The 19,017-nt window shown below is 36.6% G+C and overlaps 1 protein-coding gene across 2 annotated transcripts in view; it reads right to left on the bottom strand.

The window, feature by feature from the left end:
• Positions 1-19,017, bottom strand: part of CCSER2 (coiled-coil serine rich protein 2) — a 164,908-nt gene that overhangs the window by 109,401 nt on the left and 36,490 nt on the right. For both annotated transcript variants that reach the window (XM_082673855.1, XM_082673856.1), the window contains exon 3: positions 17,788-17,984. In XM_082673855.1, coding sequence (XP_082529981.1) covers positions 17,788-17,984 — 197 coding nt within the window. The remainder of the gene's footprint in view (positions 1-17,787; positions 17,985-19,017) is intronic.

Here is a 19,017-nt window from a genome sequence, read left to right as displayed (position 1 = left end):
TTAATTTTATGTTGAATGAAATTTCACTCAAGAATAAAAAAGAGCTTTTGAAAATTAAAAAATATTGCTCAAATTTCTAAGAAAATTACTTGTACATTTAACCTTTGATCCAATATCACCATTCTATATATCTATCCCCAAAATGCAAAAAGACAAGGCTATTTATTAAAGAACTAGTTGTAATAGCAAAAGCATAATATATATGTTTAGAAGCTGAGGGGTGGTAAATATATTCATATTTGCTTACTTTTTCTAAAAAAAATGAAGTAATAAAAAATTAATTTAAAACTTTTAAACAAATATCTGTATTTTCATACTCCTTCTCCTACCTTAGCCTCTATAATATGCTATTCTTATGTAATATGAATGTTATTTGGGTGTTTGTGTTGTTTCCAATATTCTACTATTGCAAATAATGCTTAAACGAATCCCTAAAAGTCAAAAGTAAAATAATATACACAAACCTGTGTATCAAGTTCATGGAATAACCATTCAGAGAGAAACTATTACAAATAGAAAAAAAGAAAGAAAGAAAAAAAATCCTCAAGCTGTTTTCAATAATTATATTGTTGGTGGTGGAATTATTGGGTTGGCCAAAAAGTTTGTTCGGGTTTTTCCATAACATCTTACAGAAAATTACAATATTATTCTCAGACCTTCATAGGACAATAATCCCATCAACTTTGCATTCCTAACAGTAGCCTCTATTAAAATTTCACCAAACAGTTTTGCTTCACAATACTAGATAGGGCATAATATCCTTTTCCGTAAAACATTCAGCTAAGAAGACCAACTACTTCACATAAAGCCTGTTTAAACTTTCACTTGAACTTTCATCTTAATCCCATCAACCAATGCATTACTATTTTCTCTCAGTCTAAAGTGGCCCCAGTTAAGACATGTTCGTCAACATGTTTTGATACCAAAGTACATGGGGGTCTGTGTCAAGGAGTCCCAGAAAGGTCTCTTCTACACCTGGTGACCATTTTACCCACTCACATACATAAGGCCTTAGGTCCCCAGAGGGGAAGAATTAAGAGCCAAGGGACCCTATCCCTTCTGTCAATCTTCACTTTCACTAATCTACCAGAACACTGTCCCAGGTGATTCCAAGTCAGGTTTCTCAATTTTACCTTTGCCTTTAAGCTTTTAAAATTCCTCCAAACTGGGATAAATACAGTGGTATTGTTCAGGCCCCTTTAAAGTTGTAGAACCAGCATTAGCTCCCATTGGTACACTCAATCTTCAACACTGCTGCATTAACACCTTTGTCTTAACCTCATCAATGTCCAATATATTCACTATATTTCTCATAAACATCGACCCCTGATGGGACGAATCCCTTAGCTCTCCCCTTCTGTTTTCCTCCCTTTTCTTTTTAATGACTTTTTTTTTCATCTTTAACATCGATAAGGGAAACTGAGACAACAAATCTAATAACGTTTCTCAGCTGCTTGGTTTTACAACAGTATTGTTTCATGAGGTGCCCATGTAAAAGGGGCCCTCTTAATCACAAGAGTTACCATGACCTGGTTATAGGGCATATTCAGTAGATAAATAACCTTCATATGAAAAGCATCAAGTCAATCCAGCATGGCTTGCTATGAAGTGCACAGACTCATCTGTGGTGTTCCACTTGGCATTTATAGAAGAAATACAGTCTCTCTTCTCAGATAAACAGACTTTACAGCAAGTTTTATCCAGTCCACCAGGCTACCCACTCCCTCAGGTAACCTACTATGGACAGCCATCTGTGATTGTTCTACAGTGAGCTGTGGGTCCTATGTCAACCCAACATTCTCTTCCACTCTGTAGCATTCAAAACCAAAGATACTACCCCTAAATTAGTCACTCTCGCAATCCATTTTACTAAAAGTTCTTCAGGAAGTTGACACAGATCCACAAAATAAGACTACTCCTTGGCACTATAACCCTTGGTTTCAGTAGTTTCTTGGGTTTTCCTTCTCCCTAACTGGACCACCTTCCTGGTAACCAGAGTTCATAACAGTACTGCCTTTTGTCCTAGAATAATCTCTCTCATTAGGGGTGGCTTTAAAGTTATTGGTGGTAGATCAGACTGACTGAAATCTAAGCTTGGCCCAGCATCAGGATCAGCCCCAGCACTCTATATTACTTTCACTTTAGCTATTATAAGTAACAATAGCCAACACATTATATATTTAGTTTGCTTATTATTCTGCATTTCCTTCTGTAACCAGTGAGCCACCTCATTGGGGATTGTGTCTCCCACCGTTTCTAAATTCTATTCCACAACTTTTGCCTTTAGTAATGGATCATAGCACAGCTGCAGTTTCATATCATGAGTAACTAGATAGCCATCCAAGAATCAAAATTTCTTCATCCCCAGTCCTTTCATCCTTTCTCTTCCCACAAGCTACAGTGAGGCAGGGTTATCTAGCATATTCCACTTTTTCTGACACCAACTACAAGGACTTTTGACACTAATGATCCAGAGTTAGGACAAACTTCACAGGTTAAGGGCACAGTCTTCCACAAGACTGACATTAATTCAGACATCACTGGCCAAAAAAGCTCAGGGGTTCCCAGGCCCTGTATGTCCTACTAACTGCCTACAAATGCAGAGGTTCCCATGACTCCCTCAGGTTATTCACTAGAACAACTCACAGAACTCAGGAAAGCAATATACTTCATGATAAATTGTATTATAGGCAAAATGGTATAAATCAGGACAAACCAAAAGAAGAGACACACAGGGCAAAGCTTAGGATGGTCACAAACGCAAAGCTTCTGTGTTCTCTCCCCATGGAGTCAGAACAGGTCACCTCCTTGGCACACGGATCAGCAACGTATGCAGAGAGTATGGTTAATTAGGGATGTTCACCTGAGATTCAGTGTCCAGAGTTTTTATTGTAGTTTCATTACAAAAGCATGCATGGTTGAATCATTGGCCACATGACTGAACTCAATGTCCAGCCCACTCCCCCTGCTCCCCAGAGATCAGACTAATAGCAGAGGGCTCAACACCCCAACCCTGTAATCACATGTTTGGTTTTTCTTGCATGGCCTACCCTGACCTTGAGCCGCCCTGTTAGCATAAATTATTAGGGCCCACAGTGAACAAAAACACTTCTATCACTTGGGAAATTCCAAAGATGTAGAGGCTCCCACGCAGAAACTAGGAACAAAAGCCAGCTGAATTCTTCATTATACAACACAAGACTTACTATAAGACATAACAAGACAGTAATCAAGACAGAATGTGACTGGCAAAAGGACATGTAGATCAACAAAAAAGAACAGAGAGCTCAAAAGTAGACCCACACAAATACACTCAACTCATTCTGACAAAAGAGCAACAGCAATTTAATGCAGAAAGGATAGTCTTCTCAACAAATAGTGCTGGAATTCTTAGACAAAAGTTTATGCAAAAAAATTAACTCAAACATAGGTGTTACACAAAAATTAACTCAATATGGATCACAGACCAAAATGTAAAATACAATACTATAAAACTTCTTGAAGTAGAAAAACAAAGTAGAAAAACTACATGACCTTGATCTGTGAAAGAAAAAATTAAGTTGGAATTTATTAAAATGTTTGGTCTGTAAAGGATACTATTTTTTTTAACATGTTTATTGGAGTATAATTGCTTTACAATGGTGTGTTAGTTTCTGCTTTATAACAAAGTGAATCAGCTATACATACACATATATCCCCATATCTCCTCCCTCTTTCGTCTCCCTCCCACCCTCCCTATCCCACCCCTCTAGGTGGACACAAAGCACCAAGCTGCTCTCCCTATGCTATGTGGCTGCTTCCCACCAGCTATCTATTTTACATTTGATAGTGTATATATGTGAAGGACACTTTTAAGAGAATGAAAAGACAAGGCACAGGCTGGGAAACACATGCAAAACACATATCTGATAAAAGACATATCCAAAATATACAAAGAACTCTTAAAACTCAACAGTAAGAAATGAATTTTAAAATGGGCAAAAGATCCAAACTGACACTTAAAGATATACAGATGACAAGCATATGAAAAGATGCTCAACATCATTTGTCATTAGGGAATTGCAAATTTAAAACAATAACAGGATACCACTATACACCTATTAGAATGCCTAAAACACAAAGCACTGACAATACCAATTGCTGGTGAGGACACAGAGGACCTAGAACTCTCACTCACTGCCAGTGGAAATGCAAGATGGTACAGCTACTTTGCAAAACAGTTTGGCAGTTTCTTATAAGGCTAAACAGTCTCACCACGTGATTGAGCATTTGCACTCTTTGGTATTTTCCCAAATGAATTGAAAACACCTGTCCACATAAATACCTGCATGTGAATATTTATAGCAGCTTTATTCATAATGGCCAAAAATGAAGCAACCAACATGTCCTTTGATAGCTGAATGGATAAACGAACTGCGGTACAATGCAATATTATTCATCAATAAAAAGAAATGAGGTAGCAAGCCACAGAAAGACCCGGAAGTATCTTAAATTCATATTGCTAAATGAAAGAAACCAATATGAAAAAGCTATGTGCTGTATGATTTCAATTATATGACATTCTTAAAAAGACAAAATTATAGAGATGGTCTATACATTAGTGTTTGCAAGGGGTTCACTGCAGGGAGGGATAAACACATAAAATATAGGGGACATTTTTTGGATGGTGAAACTATTCTTTATACAAGACATTAAGCATTTGTCAAAATTCAATGATCTTTATAGCACAAAGAGTAAATCTTAATGCATGCATATTTTTTTTTAAGTTTATGAAACAACCTCACTGAAGGAGGTGAAGGGAATAAAGCACTGTCCAAAGTAACTGTGGAAATGAATGGAGTCTGCAAGACTAAAGGTAAAGGAATTCTATATAAACACCTTACTTTAATTGATAAAGGTGTTTCCTATGGGGGTACAAATTAACAGTTCTTAAGTGACTAATCATTTAGGTTAGAACAGCAACTTCAACAACTCCTAAAATTCATAAAAGGCATTTAACTCCTCAGCCTCAGTGTCCTCACTAACCATAACTAGTTTATAACATCTATCTGATTCAACTCACAGAATTCAGTATTTTCTTCATAAATATTACTAACTATGCATCTACTCTATGCCAGGTCCTATGCTAGGTAAAAGGGACCTGGTAGTGAACTAATTACTCTTTTTTTTTTTCTTTAACAAACTACTTTTATTTTTTTAATTCATTTTTATCCGAGTATAGTTGATTTATAATGTTGTGTTAGTTTCTGCTGAACAGCAAAGTGAACCAGTTATACATACACATATATCCACTCTTTTTTAGATTCGTTTCCCATATAGGTTATTACAGAGTACTGAGTAGAGTTCCCTGTGCTGTACAGTAGGTTTTTATTAGTTATTTTACATATAGTAGTGTACATATGTCAATCCCAATCTCCCAATTTACCCCTCCCCTGCCTTTTCTCCCTTGGTAACCATAAGACAAACTACTTTTAAATTCACTAACTTTTTCTCTGAAACACAGGCTTTGACCCAGAAGGAGTTTAGACAGTCCAATAATTCCATTTTTATGAAAAAAGAAAAAATGCTCAGAAAAAAATAGTCATGGTCCCAGTACATAGACAGGAAGTGTGTATAAAGATCTGAAATAGAGATATTGATATAATATTTAAATTATATCTGTCTTATTCTAAAATCTGATTTGTAAACATCACTTGTCTTTCTGATTTGAGATACAAGATTTTTCTTCCTTTCCACTTTATTAATTCCACAGCTTCATCTCTAATTTCTCTCTACTTCACACTTTATACTATTAGTGTGCAGATATTCCTCTCACACATCACGATTTTGTGATCCCTCCAGGTCACTGTACATGCTATTCTTTATGCCTAAAATGCTCACCCTCCCTTTTCCTTGACCAGTTGGTCAACTTTGTATCCATTTTTCAAAACTCAACTCAGATGTCACTTCCTCTTAGTATATCATGCACATGCTAACACAGCATGCATGATATCATTTAAAAATTATACTATTTTGAATTCATAAAGGACAAAGACAGCCTTACACATATTCAGTAATTTCAGCACTTAACAGTGTGCCTGAGACATAGCAGAAGCTCAATAAATAATTACTGAATTGAACTTCATATTAAACAGATTTAATCTACAAGAAACAATATAGAGTGAAGAAAAACATTATGTTTAAAGGGTCACAACAACCATGTGTGATAAATTTAAACTTTGTTTTTAAACCTAAAAGTTACATTAACAGGCCAAAAAAGAAGCTATGCTAGTAATTAAATAGACATGGGAAATTCACTAGTCTAGCTAAAAAAAAGGAAATTAAGAAAAATTTAGTTTTCCCACCTCATTCCGTCCCCTTATCTGTAAAATAGTTAAATGAGTTGGATTACATCCCTTCTATGCATTCAAGTTCTGTATTCTGTATCAGAGCATACTGTAAATATTAATGTCAGTTTGAGATTTTCATTTACCTATATCAGGACGGTCTCAACTTCTGTAAGCTGTCCCTCCACTATTACACCTATGCTAATGTCACATTTTTAGTTACTTGCAACTTGCCATTATGACACGTGGTACCTTAGAAACTTACTTTGTAAATAGATTATGTCACAATGTGTATGGAAAAATACTGAATAATATTAAGCATTATATTTAGTTTAAGGGTTTCCATTTATTTTGAATTAAATGGCATGTCATCATGGCACCCATTTCAAAAAGTATGTATTGAGTCTTTATTTAGTGCCAGAAACCTAAAAGAATGATGAGAGAGAGAAATATCAACTATATTCAAGACATGTAGTAGGAACTGGAGATTAAAAGCAACTAGACAGACCTATATAAAGTGAGCACAGACCATGGAGAGCCAGTCAAGGAGTTTACATTTGACATTATAAGGAATGGGAAAATCATCAGGAAAATAAGAAGTCAAACTGATAATTTAGGATGATTCTGGCAAAATGAATGAGAGCAACAGTACTAATCATAACTTCTAAACGGGAGGAGGTGACACTTTTCTCCCCTACCATCAATGAGTAACTGAATTTCATCAGCTGTACCCTCTAAACCCGTTTTCAAAATTGCTGACCCCACTACATCTTCACTCTGCCGTCACTTTAGCCCAAGCCACTACCACCCCTCACTTGAATGACAGCTTCCAGCATACTTTCTCTCTCTCTTCTATCTTTTTTTTTTTTTTAATTTATTTATTTACATTTTTGGCTGTACGCAGGCTCTCTCTAGTTGTGGCTACTCTTGTTGCGGTGCACGGGCCTCCCATTGCAGTGGTCTCTCCTGTTGTGGGGCACGGGCTCCAGGCGCACAGGCCTCAGCAGTTGTGACCTGCGGACTCCAGAGCATAGGCCCAGCAGCTGTGGTGCACGGGCCCAGGTGCTCCACGGCATGTGGGACCTTCCCGGACCAGGGCTTGAACCCGTGTCCCCTGCATTGGCAGACAGATTCTTAACCACTGCGCCACCAGGGAAGCCCCCTAATTCAATCTTTATACAGAGCGTTTTTAAAATGTGAATCAAATTATGTTCCTTTCCAGCTTAAAATCCTCCAACAACTCCCCTTCAGTTTTTAGGATAAAGATTCAAACCCTTTGTGCTCCATAAAAGCTCTATACTAATAGCCTCCTCTCTCCTGCCACTCCTCCCCTCTGTGTCAGTGCTCAGGCCATACTGGCCTTCTCATATTTCCCCAAACACTCCATGATCCCTTCCTACTTCAAGGCATTTCCATATGCCGTTTACTAAAACACTTGACATTCTTCCAATTACATATACCCTTTTTACCTACTGTATCCCTGGGCCAACTAAGCCTAAACATCATTTCCTGAAACAGCCTTACCTTACACTCACACCAGACCAGGTTTTCCAATAATACACTTTCACACTTTGTAATTCTCCTTTGTAGCACCTTCTCCACATATCGATTGAAGATAATGAGTTAGCTAAATATTTCAACTACATGTGCCTTAATAGAATATAAGCACGAAAACAGATCCTACAGCTGTCTTGATCACTGTATCCTCAGTGCTCTGCACATGATGGTCACTCAAATATGTTAAATGAATTGATGGATACCTTCCACTGGGGGTCAGAGGAAGAACGGCGTAGCAATGACAACAAAGAGAAAATTAAATGCCTAAAAATATTCCATAGACTTTTCATTGGTTTAAAAAGTTAACTCCTGAATCTTTAAAATTATCTGCAGTGTTCTAATGTAGGGGTCAGCAAACGTCTTCTCAAAGCCCAGATAGTAAATATTTAGGTTTGTGTACAATAGTCTCTGTTGTAACTGCTTAATAGTGCCACAGTAGCATGAAAGCAGCCACAGACTACATGTAAATTAAACTTTACATATACGTAAATTTACTTACAAAAATGGGTGGGGCTTCCCTGGTGGCACAGTGGTTGAGAGTCCGCCTGCCGATGCTGGGGACACGGGTTCATGCCCCTGTCCGGGAGGATCTCACATGCCACGGAGCGGCTAGGCCCGTGAGCCATGGCCGCTGAGCCTGAGCCTGCGTGTCCGGAGCCTGTGCTCCGCAACGGGAGAGGCCACAACAGTAAGAGGCCCGTGTACCACAAAAAAAAAAAAAAAGTGTGGGCAGCCTCAAGGCTGTAGCTTGCTGGTTCCTGTTAATATACCCCAAAGAAACAGGAAACAGAAATTAAAGCCAATAAAACTAAATACGAAAAATAAAAACCAAATTTGATATTCTAGTATTCCTCTGCTACATTTCTAGACCACAGGAAATTCCAAAATTCAGTGCAAAAAAACCTATGGGAGTCCTATACCCACATAAATTACTGCTAAGAATATTATCATATTCGGCATACATTTAAGTCTCAATAAAGTCTAGCAACATCAGCCACGAAGGTAGAAACCCAAATCTAGCCAGCTCTTCCCTTAGTAAAACACAGGAAAAAAATGTGTAATAAAACGTGTTAGCATCATGAGGCATAACTACTTACTGATGTGTCAAAAGCATTCAAGCAAGAATTTGAATCTACATTTCAAAGTAAAAAAGGTTCTATTTAAATGATAAGGTTAAACCTGCCTACTATGTGAACATAAGTCAAGGCTGATAAAATAGAAAAATAAAGCTAGACACTTTCAGGGAAAATCTGGTTCAACCACTTCTTTAGCCTTCCATAAAAATCCTTCCAAAAATAAAAGCACTCCATGTGATGATTTAAAATTATCAATCCCTAAATATATCAGTGTTAGGAAATCAGTCATTGTGACATTGTAATTCAATTCCTCTGCAATGAAAGCTCTTATATTGGTCACAGCACCACAGCAAAGAGGGTTGCGATTCGCTGTACAACAGTGAAAATGTTTTTGCCTCTAATTGTTCACATACACTATGATTCGGACAATATTTACTAACAAAAAAAATGCTGTATTTCATGTTCAAAAAAGTTAAATGTCGACTAAAAGTTTCCTGAGTTTTAAAATGCTCAGTTATCCTGAGTAGATAGAAGGCTGAAAAACAAGAATACCGGACCGAGAGTACAACAGTCAGCAAGCTAGTTCCCAACCTATCAATATCAGTTTATTCAACGCATCTAAACTCATCCAAATCTGAAGCAAGAGTTAGTAACTGGTCGATAGCTACTTCAAAGGATTATTATAAAAATACAAAAGATGATAAATTAAAAATATACTTACTGCAGCAAACAAAGATAACTTCAAATCAGTACCTATGTCAGAGTCCTCAAGACCACCCCCAGGTTAGATGGTTCACAAGAAGGACTCACAGGACTCAGCAGTCATAGATATTCACAGCTAAGATTTGTTCCAGCACAAGGACACGAAACAAAATAAAAAAAGGAAAAGGTTGGGGCTTCCCTGGTGGCGCAGTGGTTGAGAGTCTGCCTGCTGATGCTGGGAACACGGGTTCATGCCCGTGGAAGGGTCCGGGAAGATCCCACGTGCCACGGAGCGGCTGGGACCGTGAGCTATGGCTGCTGAGCCTGCGCGTCCAGAGCCTGTGCTCCACAACAGGAGAGGCCACAACAGTGAGAGGCCCACGTACCGCAAAAAAAAAAAAAAAAAAAAAAGGAAAAGGCACATGGGACGAAGTTGAAGAAACAATGTATAAGCTTCCAAGAGTCCTCTCCCAGTGGAATCACAGCGTGTGTTTAATTCCTCAAGCAACAAGTTGTAACAATACATGAAAAGTGTTGTCTATTACAGATGTTCCTAAGAAATTCGGTTGTTTTTATTGAGGGCTGGTGACATGGGCACCCTCTGCCTAGGACATACCAAAACTCCAGAACCCCAGAAGGAAAGCAGGTACACAGCATAAACCACATGCACAGTTGAGGCACAGTGAACCACTCTTTATCACTTAGGGAAAGTTTTGTATCACAGTAAGGGAACTGTTTACCAGCAAAGGGCCAGCTAAGGAATAGGCAATCTCAGGCCTGCTGTGTTAAGTCTTTTTTGCACAGCAAGTATATTATGAAAGAATATTACTGAGGGTAAATTATTATGCCTCATACCAACTTCAGATGGATTAAAGTCTTAAATGTAAAAAAATGAAGACAACAGGAAAATAATAAATGGCTAACATTTGTTGAGCTCTTGCTATTTCCCTGGCATTAAGTATTTTATATGTATGACCTTACTTAAGGTTCACAGCAATTCCAGGGGGTGGTCCGAGATGACACTCAAAATACTCAACAACCATTATCACATAGCTGTTAAAACATTCACGCATGTACTTCCTAATATCAGCCCTGTAGATATATACTGTTATTATCTCCATTTTATTAAAAAAAAAAAAAAAAGGAACAGAGAATCCAAAGATATACAACTAGTACATGACAGTGACGGGATTTTTAATCTAACCTGTCTCAGAGCCCTGGCTCTTGTCTTTATTACACACACACACACACACACACACACACACACACACACACACACAGTAAAAACCATAAAGAAAAACATCACTAAATTTAATTACATGAAAATTTAAAACTATACATGGTAAAGGCAACAAAAAAAGTCAGAAGCCAATGGCTGAGAGAAGATATTTGTGACACATTTAACAAGAATTAAATTCAGACCACACAAGAAACTTTTTCTTATCAATAAGAAAAAGACAAACAACTCAGTAGAAAAATCAGTAAATAAGTAATACACAGAAAAGGAAACCAACCAGTAAATATATGAAAAAATTATAAAATTAATAGTGATATAGATGCAAATTAAAATGAGTATCATTTCACACTCAACAGACTGGCTAAAATTTTAAAGTTAGATAATAGCAAGTGGGTTAAGATGAGGAGCAAGAGAAATTTTCATTCACTGCTGCAAAGTATAAATTAGTAGAACCATTTTAGGAAGATATTTGGCAGCATCTGGTAAAGCTGAATATCCACAGATCCTCTGATCCAGTGATGCTATCCCTAGATTTATATCCTAGAGAAATTCTGACGTATAAGATCAAAGAAACATGAGTAAGAATGTTCACTGCTGCACTATCTTGATATTATCTGTGAGGAATAACTTGAATGTCCATTAGCAGAGGAACGGAGAGCAAAAGAATGGTATATTTAAATGATATTATACAGTAGTAAAAATAAATGAAATAGACCTATAATATAAATACACATGTACCGCAAAGACATAAAACTGAGTAAAAAAAAAAATCACAGAACATCATGTATCACTTATATAAGTTGTAAAACAGACATACAAAACAATATCATGTATTATCCACAGACACATAAATGCATTAAAGGTTAAAAAAAAAGATGGCCTATATAACATGGTTTAGAATTCATTGTTTTAAAGTAAGACACATTAGAAGAAACTCATTTTTATATTTGCTACTAGGGTGCTAATGAATGAATTAGCAGGAATCAGTAATCAGGAAAGAAAAAGTGAACATCACTACAAGACCATAAGGATGTTTAAAAAAAAATAAGATAATCCTGAACAACCTTCACCAACAAATGACATCTTAGATGAAATAGACAAGTTCTCAAAACCAACACAAGAAGAAATATATATATAAACCTTAACGGGCCAACATCTATTTTAAAAATTAAATCTGTTCTTAAAATTCTTTTCCCAAAGAAAACTCCAGGTCCAAAAGGTTTCACTGGTGAATTCTTTTAAACATTTAAGGAAGAAGCCACATGAATTGTACATAAACTCTTCAAAGGAAAAAAAAAAAAAAGTAACACTTTTCAACCCATTTATAAAGCCAACATAACCCTTATACCAGAACACCACAAGAATACCCCTCCCCCGCAAAAAAAGAGGAAAATTACAAAGCAATCCTGCTCATGAACATAAATGCAAAAAAAAGAACATAAATATATATTCAATATTAGGAAATCAAGTTTATAATAAATGTTAAACAACATTTATTATTATAAGAGGATAGTACATCACACTCAAGTGCCAAGTAAATCTATTTCAGGGATGGAAAGGTGGTTTAATATTTGCAAATCAATAAATACAATCTAGGGAATTCCCTGGCAGTACAGTGGTTAAGACTCCACACTTCCACTGCAGGGGGCATGGGTTCAGTCCCTGGTCGGGGAACTAAGATCCTGCAAGCGGCACAGCACGGCCCAAAAAAAAAAAAAAAAGAAATGCAATCTACCACACTAACAGAAATAATAATAATAATTTAATCATTTCAATAAATGTAGAGAAAGTGTTTGATAACAAAATTAACATTCACTCACAACAAAAATTCAGCAAATAAAGTAAAAGGGAACTTCTTTAATCTGATGAAAAATATCTACAACCCCCCCCACACACACAAATATCCACACACACAAATATTAATGGTGAGCTATTAAAATTTTCCTAAAATTCTATCACCATTTCAATTCAACATTATGTTGGAGGTTCTAACCAGTGCAATAAAGGGTGGGGTGGGAGGGGGGGTTAGGAGGGATGTTGAGCCTTTGCAAATGGTATCACTGTATAGTATATGTAGAAATTCCAAAAACATTCACAGGCAAATTATCAAAACTAATAAGTGGATTTACCAAGGTCACTGAAAAAACAGGTCAAAATATAAAAATCAGGAAATAAAATTTTTAAAGTGGTACCATTTATAGCAACCAAATCAAATACCTAAAAATAATGCAAATATGTATAAAATTTTACAGAAAAGTACAAAATGTTAGCAATAAATATTTCTTAAAGTCCCAAATAAATGGAGGAGCAGACCATACCCATAAAGTAGAAGACTCACTATAGTAAATATGTCATTTCTCCCCAAATTGGTCTATAAATTCAATGCAATCCCATTCAAAATTCCTATAGGTTCTTTGTAGAAACTGACAAACTCATTCTAACATTTAAATAGATTACAAAAAGCCAACTAGGGAAACCTTGGAAAAGAACAAAACTAGAAGACTTACACTACCAGATGTCAATACTTATTTTAAAGCTACAACAATTAAAGCAGTGTAGCGCTGACACAAGGATAAACAAAGAAACCAATGAACTAAAAGAGAGGCAAGAAATACATAGATACAATTACTAACTTAGGACAAAGAAAACCCTGCAGTAGAGTAGGAAAAATATGACTTTTCCAAAAAAAAGAAAAAAAAATTAATCTTGACCTCTACCTCATATCATGCACATAAATAATTCCCAGATGGCTTGTAGACCTTACTATGAAAGGTTAAAAAACAAAGCTTTTAAAAATAAACATTGGGGGCTTCCCTGGTGGCGCAGTGGTTGAGAGTCCACCTGCCGATGCAGGGGACACGGGTTCATGCCCCGGTCCAGGAAGATCCCACATGCCACGGAGCGGCTGGTCCCGTTAGCCATGGCCGCTGAGCCTGCGCGTCTGGAGCCTGTGCTCCACAGCGGGAGAGGCCTCCATACCGCAAAAAAAAAAAAAAAACATTGGAATATACCTTCATAACTTTAGAGTAGACAAAAAATTCTCACAGTGCAAAAAGTGCTAATAATAAAGGAAAAATGTTAAATTGTTAAATTCTACTCATCAAAAGACACTATTAAAAGGTTTTAAAAGCAATCCATATATATAAAAATGTATACACATATGTGTATATGTGTGTATATATATAAAATTTATATCCAAAATATATAAAGGATTTTTACAAAACAATTAAGAAAAAATACATAAAGCCCAACAGAAGGCACTTCACAGAAGAGTATATACTAATGGCAAACAAGTAGTTACCACAAACCACAGGACAAAAATCTCAATGCAATACTACTATACCCCCACCAGAATAGCAAAAATGCAAAAAAAAAACAGACAACATAAAGTATAAACTAGAAAGTGGAATTTCGGGAATGCTTATTTACTGCTAGTGAGAGTTTAAACGGATACAACCACTTTGGAAAACTGAAAGCATCTAAAGCTATAGACATAAGTATACACTATAATCCAGCAATTCCTCTCCTACACATTTTGTGAACAGAAATGCATAAATGTTCACCAAAACACATGTTGCAAAATCTTCACAGCAGAAGCAGTAGCCCAAAACCAGATACAATCTAAATGTCCATCAATAGCAGAATAAAATAACTTATAATATATTCACACAATGGATTGTTATGTAACAAGAAGAATGAGCAAACAACTAACAAATATGCATATAACATTTACTGGAAGAAGCCAGATATAAATAACACATGTCTATAATTCTACTCATATTGAATTCAGGAATAGGCAAAACTAAGCTACAGCAATAGAAATCAGAACAGTGGTTGCTCCTGGGGTGGGGTAACAGAATGACTGAAGAGCACAAGAAATATTCTGGTGTGCTGGAAATATTCTATATCATAAATGTGGATGATTGTTAAACAAGTATACACATTTTCAAAATTCCCTATGCTATATGCAAAAGACTTGTACATTTTATTGTATTTAAATTATACCTCAACAAACCACTGTCAATATTTAAGCAAAAAAAAAAAAGCCTAGATTCTAGACAAGTGCTATGCAAAGTAGTCCGTCTACAAACTGTGAGGACCTATGACAAGATAAGGAGCTTGCACCAGACTGCATCAACACACTGCTTTCTTCAAAGAGAAAGTCAGCTGAACTAAACAATGGATTTCAACTAAACTGTTAGTTGTGGACACAGCTGACTCACATTCTAGTGAAGGCTCCTAACCTCAACCTGGAACGGAATGAGCACTGTTGTAAAGAACAACCATAGTGGTGCTTGTGGAGAAGATTAGGAAATGTCTTTGGTGAGACAAAGGAGGCAATGGAGAGACAAAGGAAAATGAGAACAGGCTAAAGTTCTTTTGGGGTAAGTTAGATATACTATTTTAGAAAAAGGAGAAAGAAGAAACAGAAAAAGTGAGATAATTTAAATAAAAATATAAGATAACAGAGTTAATTCCAAGTATATCAATAAATGCAAACATAAAGGACCAAACTCACCAGTTAAAAACAAAAGACAGACTGTTTTATTTATTTATTTATTTATTTTAAATTTTTTTGCGGTACGCGGGCCTCTCACTGCTGTGGCCTCTCCCGTTGCAGAGTACAGGCTCCGGACGCGCAGGCTCAGTGGCCACGGCTCACGGGCTCAGCCGCTCCGCGGCACATGGGATCTTCCCGGACTGGGGCACGAACCCGTCTCCCCTGCATTGGCAGGCGGATTCTCAACCACTGCGCCACCAGGGAAGCCCAGATAGTATTTTTTAAAAAATAATAACCTATTATATATCAAAAGAGCTGATAGTGAAAGGATAGAAAATATATAAATAAAACTGGTAAAGTATACTAATTCTGAAAAAAAAGAGGCCTTAAGACAAAAAGCATAATGAGGCTTAGAGAGGTTCACTAAACAATGACTGAAAGTCCAATTCACCAAGGAAACAATTCTAAACAGGTACACATGTAACAAAATTAATTTAAAATAGAAAAAAGCAAACAGTTGATAGAATTTTAGAGCATAAATGGTAAATCTACTATCACAGTAGATCTTAACACACTCTTTTCAACTTTTACCATCAATTCGCCATCCTTTCTCAGACTATCTTCTTAGATCCGAAGAGAATGACACACAGACACCATTCCGTTCCAAAGCACAGAATGAACACTTTTGTAGTCTCCCATCCCATATACACAAGCCAAATAATCAAGGAGGAAATTCATGGATCTTAGAGACTAATGGTCAATTCAGATGTGTACTGAAGTCTTCCAGAGGCTATTTCATCATTTATGTTACAAGAACAGTGAACTGTCTGAAAAATGTCAGGTACTAGGCAGCTGACTGCTGCCATCTACTGGACACAATGGTCATTTCAACTTCAATCATATTCGCTTAAAAAGTTCTAGTAAGAGAGCACATAAGGCCCTAAACCGTAATCTTTTCTGAACTTCCTTTATCTAACGAAATAAGAGATGCTGCCTCTAAATTAAGTACGTGTCCTCTCCATGTCTGTGCAATTTAACAAGCCTCTGGTAACATTTATTTTTTTCCAAGTCACAGGTTTATATGAATAAACCTGTGAAAATTACATCACCTGAAGTCTACCTGGAATTTAATATACCACAAAGACTACCAATTTTCCCATACAACTACTGGAAAATTGATTTTATATACTCAGTAACTACAGGGAATAACTTTAATCACACCAACTATACTTTACTCACATGGCATATAATCCACATTACTCGCAATTTTTCTTAAAATATGCATGTATAAATATATGGTAGGTCCTCTAGTGCTCATTCATATCTGGTGCCCTCGCCTACCAGGCACACAGGAAAATTACACTTCCTGCCCACTCAGTACATAAGATTAGTTCCAGTCAGTATGTTGTGAGTAAAAGTGCCATATGCCACCTGCAGGCCACAGCAGTAACTGCATGTGTGAGACCCTCTGCCAGTAACTGCGTGTGAGAACCTCGTTACCAGAGTGACAAAGGGTCTCAAAAGAGCCCCAAGATCAAAGCAGCTTGGAACACTGAAGACAGTTGCCCTAGAGTTGTCCAGACCTACAATAGACGTTTTAAGGGTAAAAAATAAACTTTTATTGTGTTAAGTCACTGAGAGTTGGCACTGAGAATGTTACCTCAGCACAGCCTAGCCCAGGATTTCTCATCAGCAGCACTATTTACATCTTGGGCTGGATAAATCTTTGTTGTGGGTGCTATCCTGTGCATTACAGGATGTTAAGCAGTATCCCGGTGTGTACCCATTAGTTGCCAGCAGCATCCCTCAATGTGACAACCAAAAATGTCTCCAGACATTGCCTTCCCCTACTGAGAACCACTAACCTAGCTTAACCTGAACAGTACAGGGTGTCCATATGAATATGTGTGTATTTATTTACATACAGCTGACCTTTGAAAAACATGAGGTTAGAGGTGCTGACCCTCTGCACTGTTGAAAATCCACATTTAACTTACAATCGGCCCTCTATATATACACTGTTCCTCCATACCCGCATTTCCGCATCCGCAAATTCAACCAACCACAGACTGTGTAGTACTGTAGTATTTTTACTATTGAAAAAGATTCATATATAAGTGGACCCTCGTAGTTCGAACCCATGTTATTCAAGGGTCAACTATATTATGAATGTGTATGAGAACATATTTAACTCGTGCTATATTATACAAATATATGCTTTATTATGTATTAAGACCAGATGTTTTGTAGGCCTTTAAGAGAGATGAATTCCCATTTCTCAAACTAGGAAAGTTAGTTCATAAACTTAAAAAATCCAATCAATATCCCAAGTCTCTCTATAGCAAAGTAAACAAAATGTTCCAAAATGGTATATAAATCCATACATACTATGCTGTTCATCTCAGAGGACTCATAGCTCCCAACTGGGTGGACATTTCCAATGGGCTCCAAGCCCTCTTCATCCCACATGTACGTTCCATCAGAGCTATCAGATGGAGAGAGTTCAAATGAAGAACCAGCTCTGTAATCTGTATCTGGTGAAATCAAGTTGTTTCCAGAAGCATGTTTTGAACATTCACTCCTGTCTTCAGTTGATTTTTTAAAAGAGAGGAAAAATAAGTTATTAATTCATAAAAATATAATTATTTCTCAGGTTCAAAAAATGTAAGATTTAATAATTTGATATATTATAGCAAAAAAGTTGGCAAAAAAGTATTCATAACTAGAATCTTCTAAATCTAAACAATAAAAAAATCAAGATGCAAAATCTTAAAAATAAACTACTGAAATATTTCCCAATAAAGAAAATTCATTGAGCCATCTTTCACTTCTGCAACATTTCTAGAAATGTACATAAAGCCTCATATTCTTTGAATATTTCCTAAGATATTTATTTTTAAGCACTGCCCAGGAAAGTCTTTACTCTGTGTATATCATTTAACCTTGCAGTTGACTCCTTATAAGGAAATAACTTGCTCCAGCAGTCACTCCTAACTAGAAGACCCTCAGGCAGTCAAGGGTGTATGCATATCTCCAGGGATGGCCTAGTCCTTCAACCAGATTACATGCCTATACCCAAACCGTCAGTTTGTTCCTTTTTCAGGCCAGATGGGCACAGAGATAAATTTTCTCCAGTATTTAGCACCAGGATTACCAAGTATAAGAAGAAATGTTTAACAGGTGCTATCTCACTCTCAATTAAAAAAATTAAGCTCCTCTGAAAGTTTAACTATTAAGTCTACTAAGCAAGAAATCTAACTCTTCCTTTAAAAAAATGAAAATTGCCTAGGATAAAAAAATTCATTAGATTGGACATAACCTATATTAGTCCATTTACCCTTTGGTACAGCTTTACTCTTAACAAATAGTAGTGATCTACTACCCTAAAGGAAGAGATGGTTTAAAACAGGCTGCCACTGATTGGAGGAAGCAGGGAAAAAAAATAATTTTGAAGCAAGCAGGAATAAGCCTGCGTGTGACAAAGAAGAGCAAAGGTAAAATACCATAAGGGAATGAATATTTTTATGGATGTTGTTTTAGCATGAAAAATAGAACAAGGGACAAAAGTCACAAGGAAGGTAAATGTTGCCCCATTCCAATTTTGTCTAGATCCATCCT

Source organism: Grampus griseus (assembly GCF_964374135.1).
Source record: "Grampus griseus genome assembly, chromosome: 16".
NCBI lineage: Eukaryota > Metazoa > Chordata > Mammalia > Artiodactyla > Delphinidae > Grampus > Grampus griseus.
This window is presented reverse-complemented; position numbering and strand designations above follow the sequence as displayed.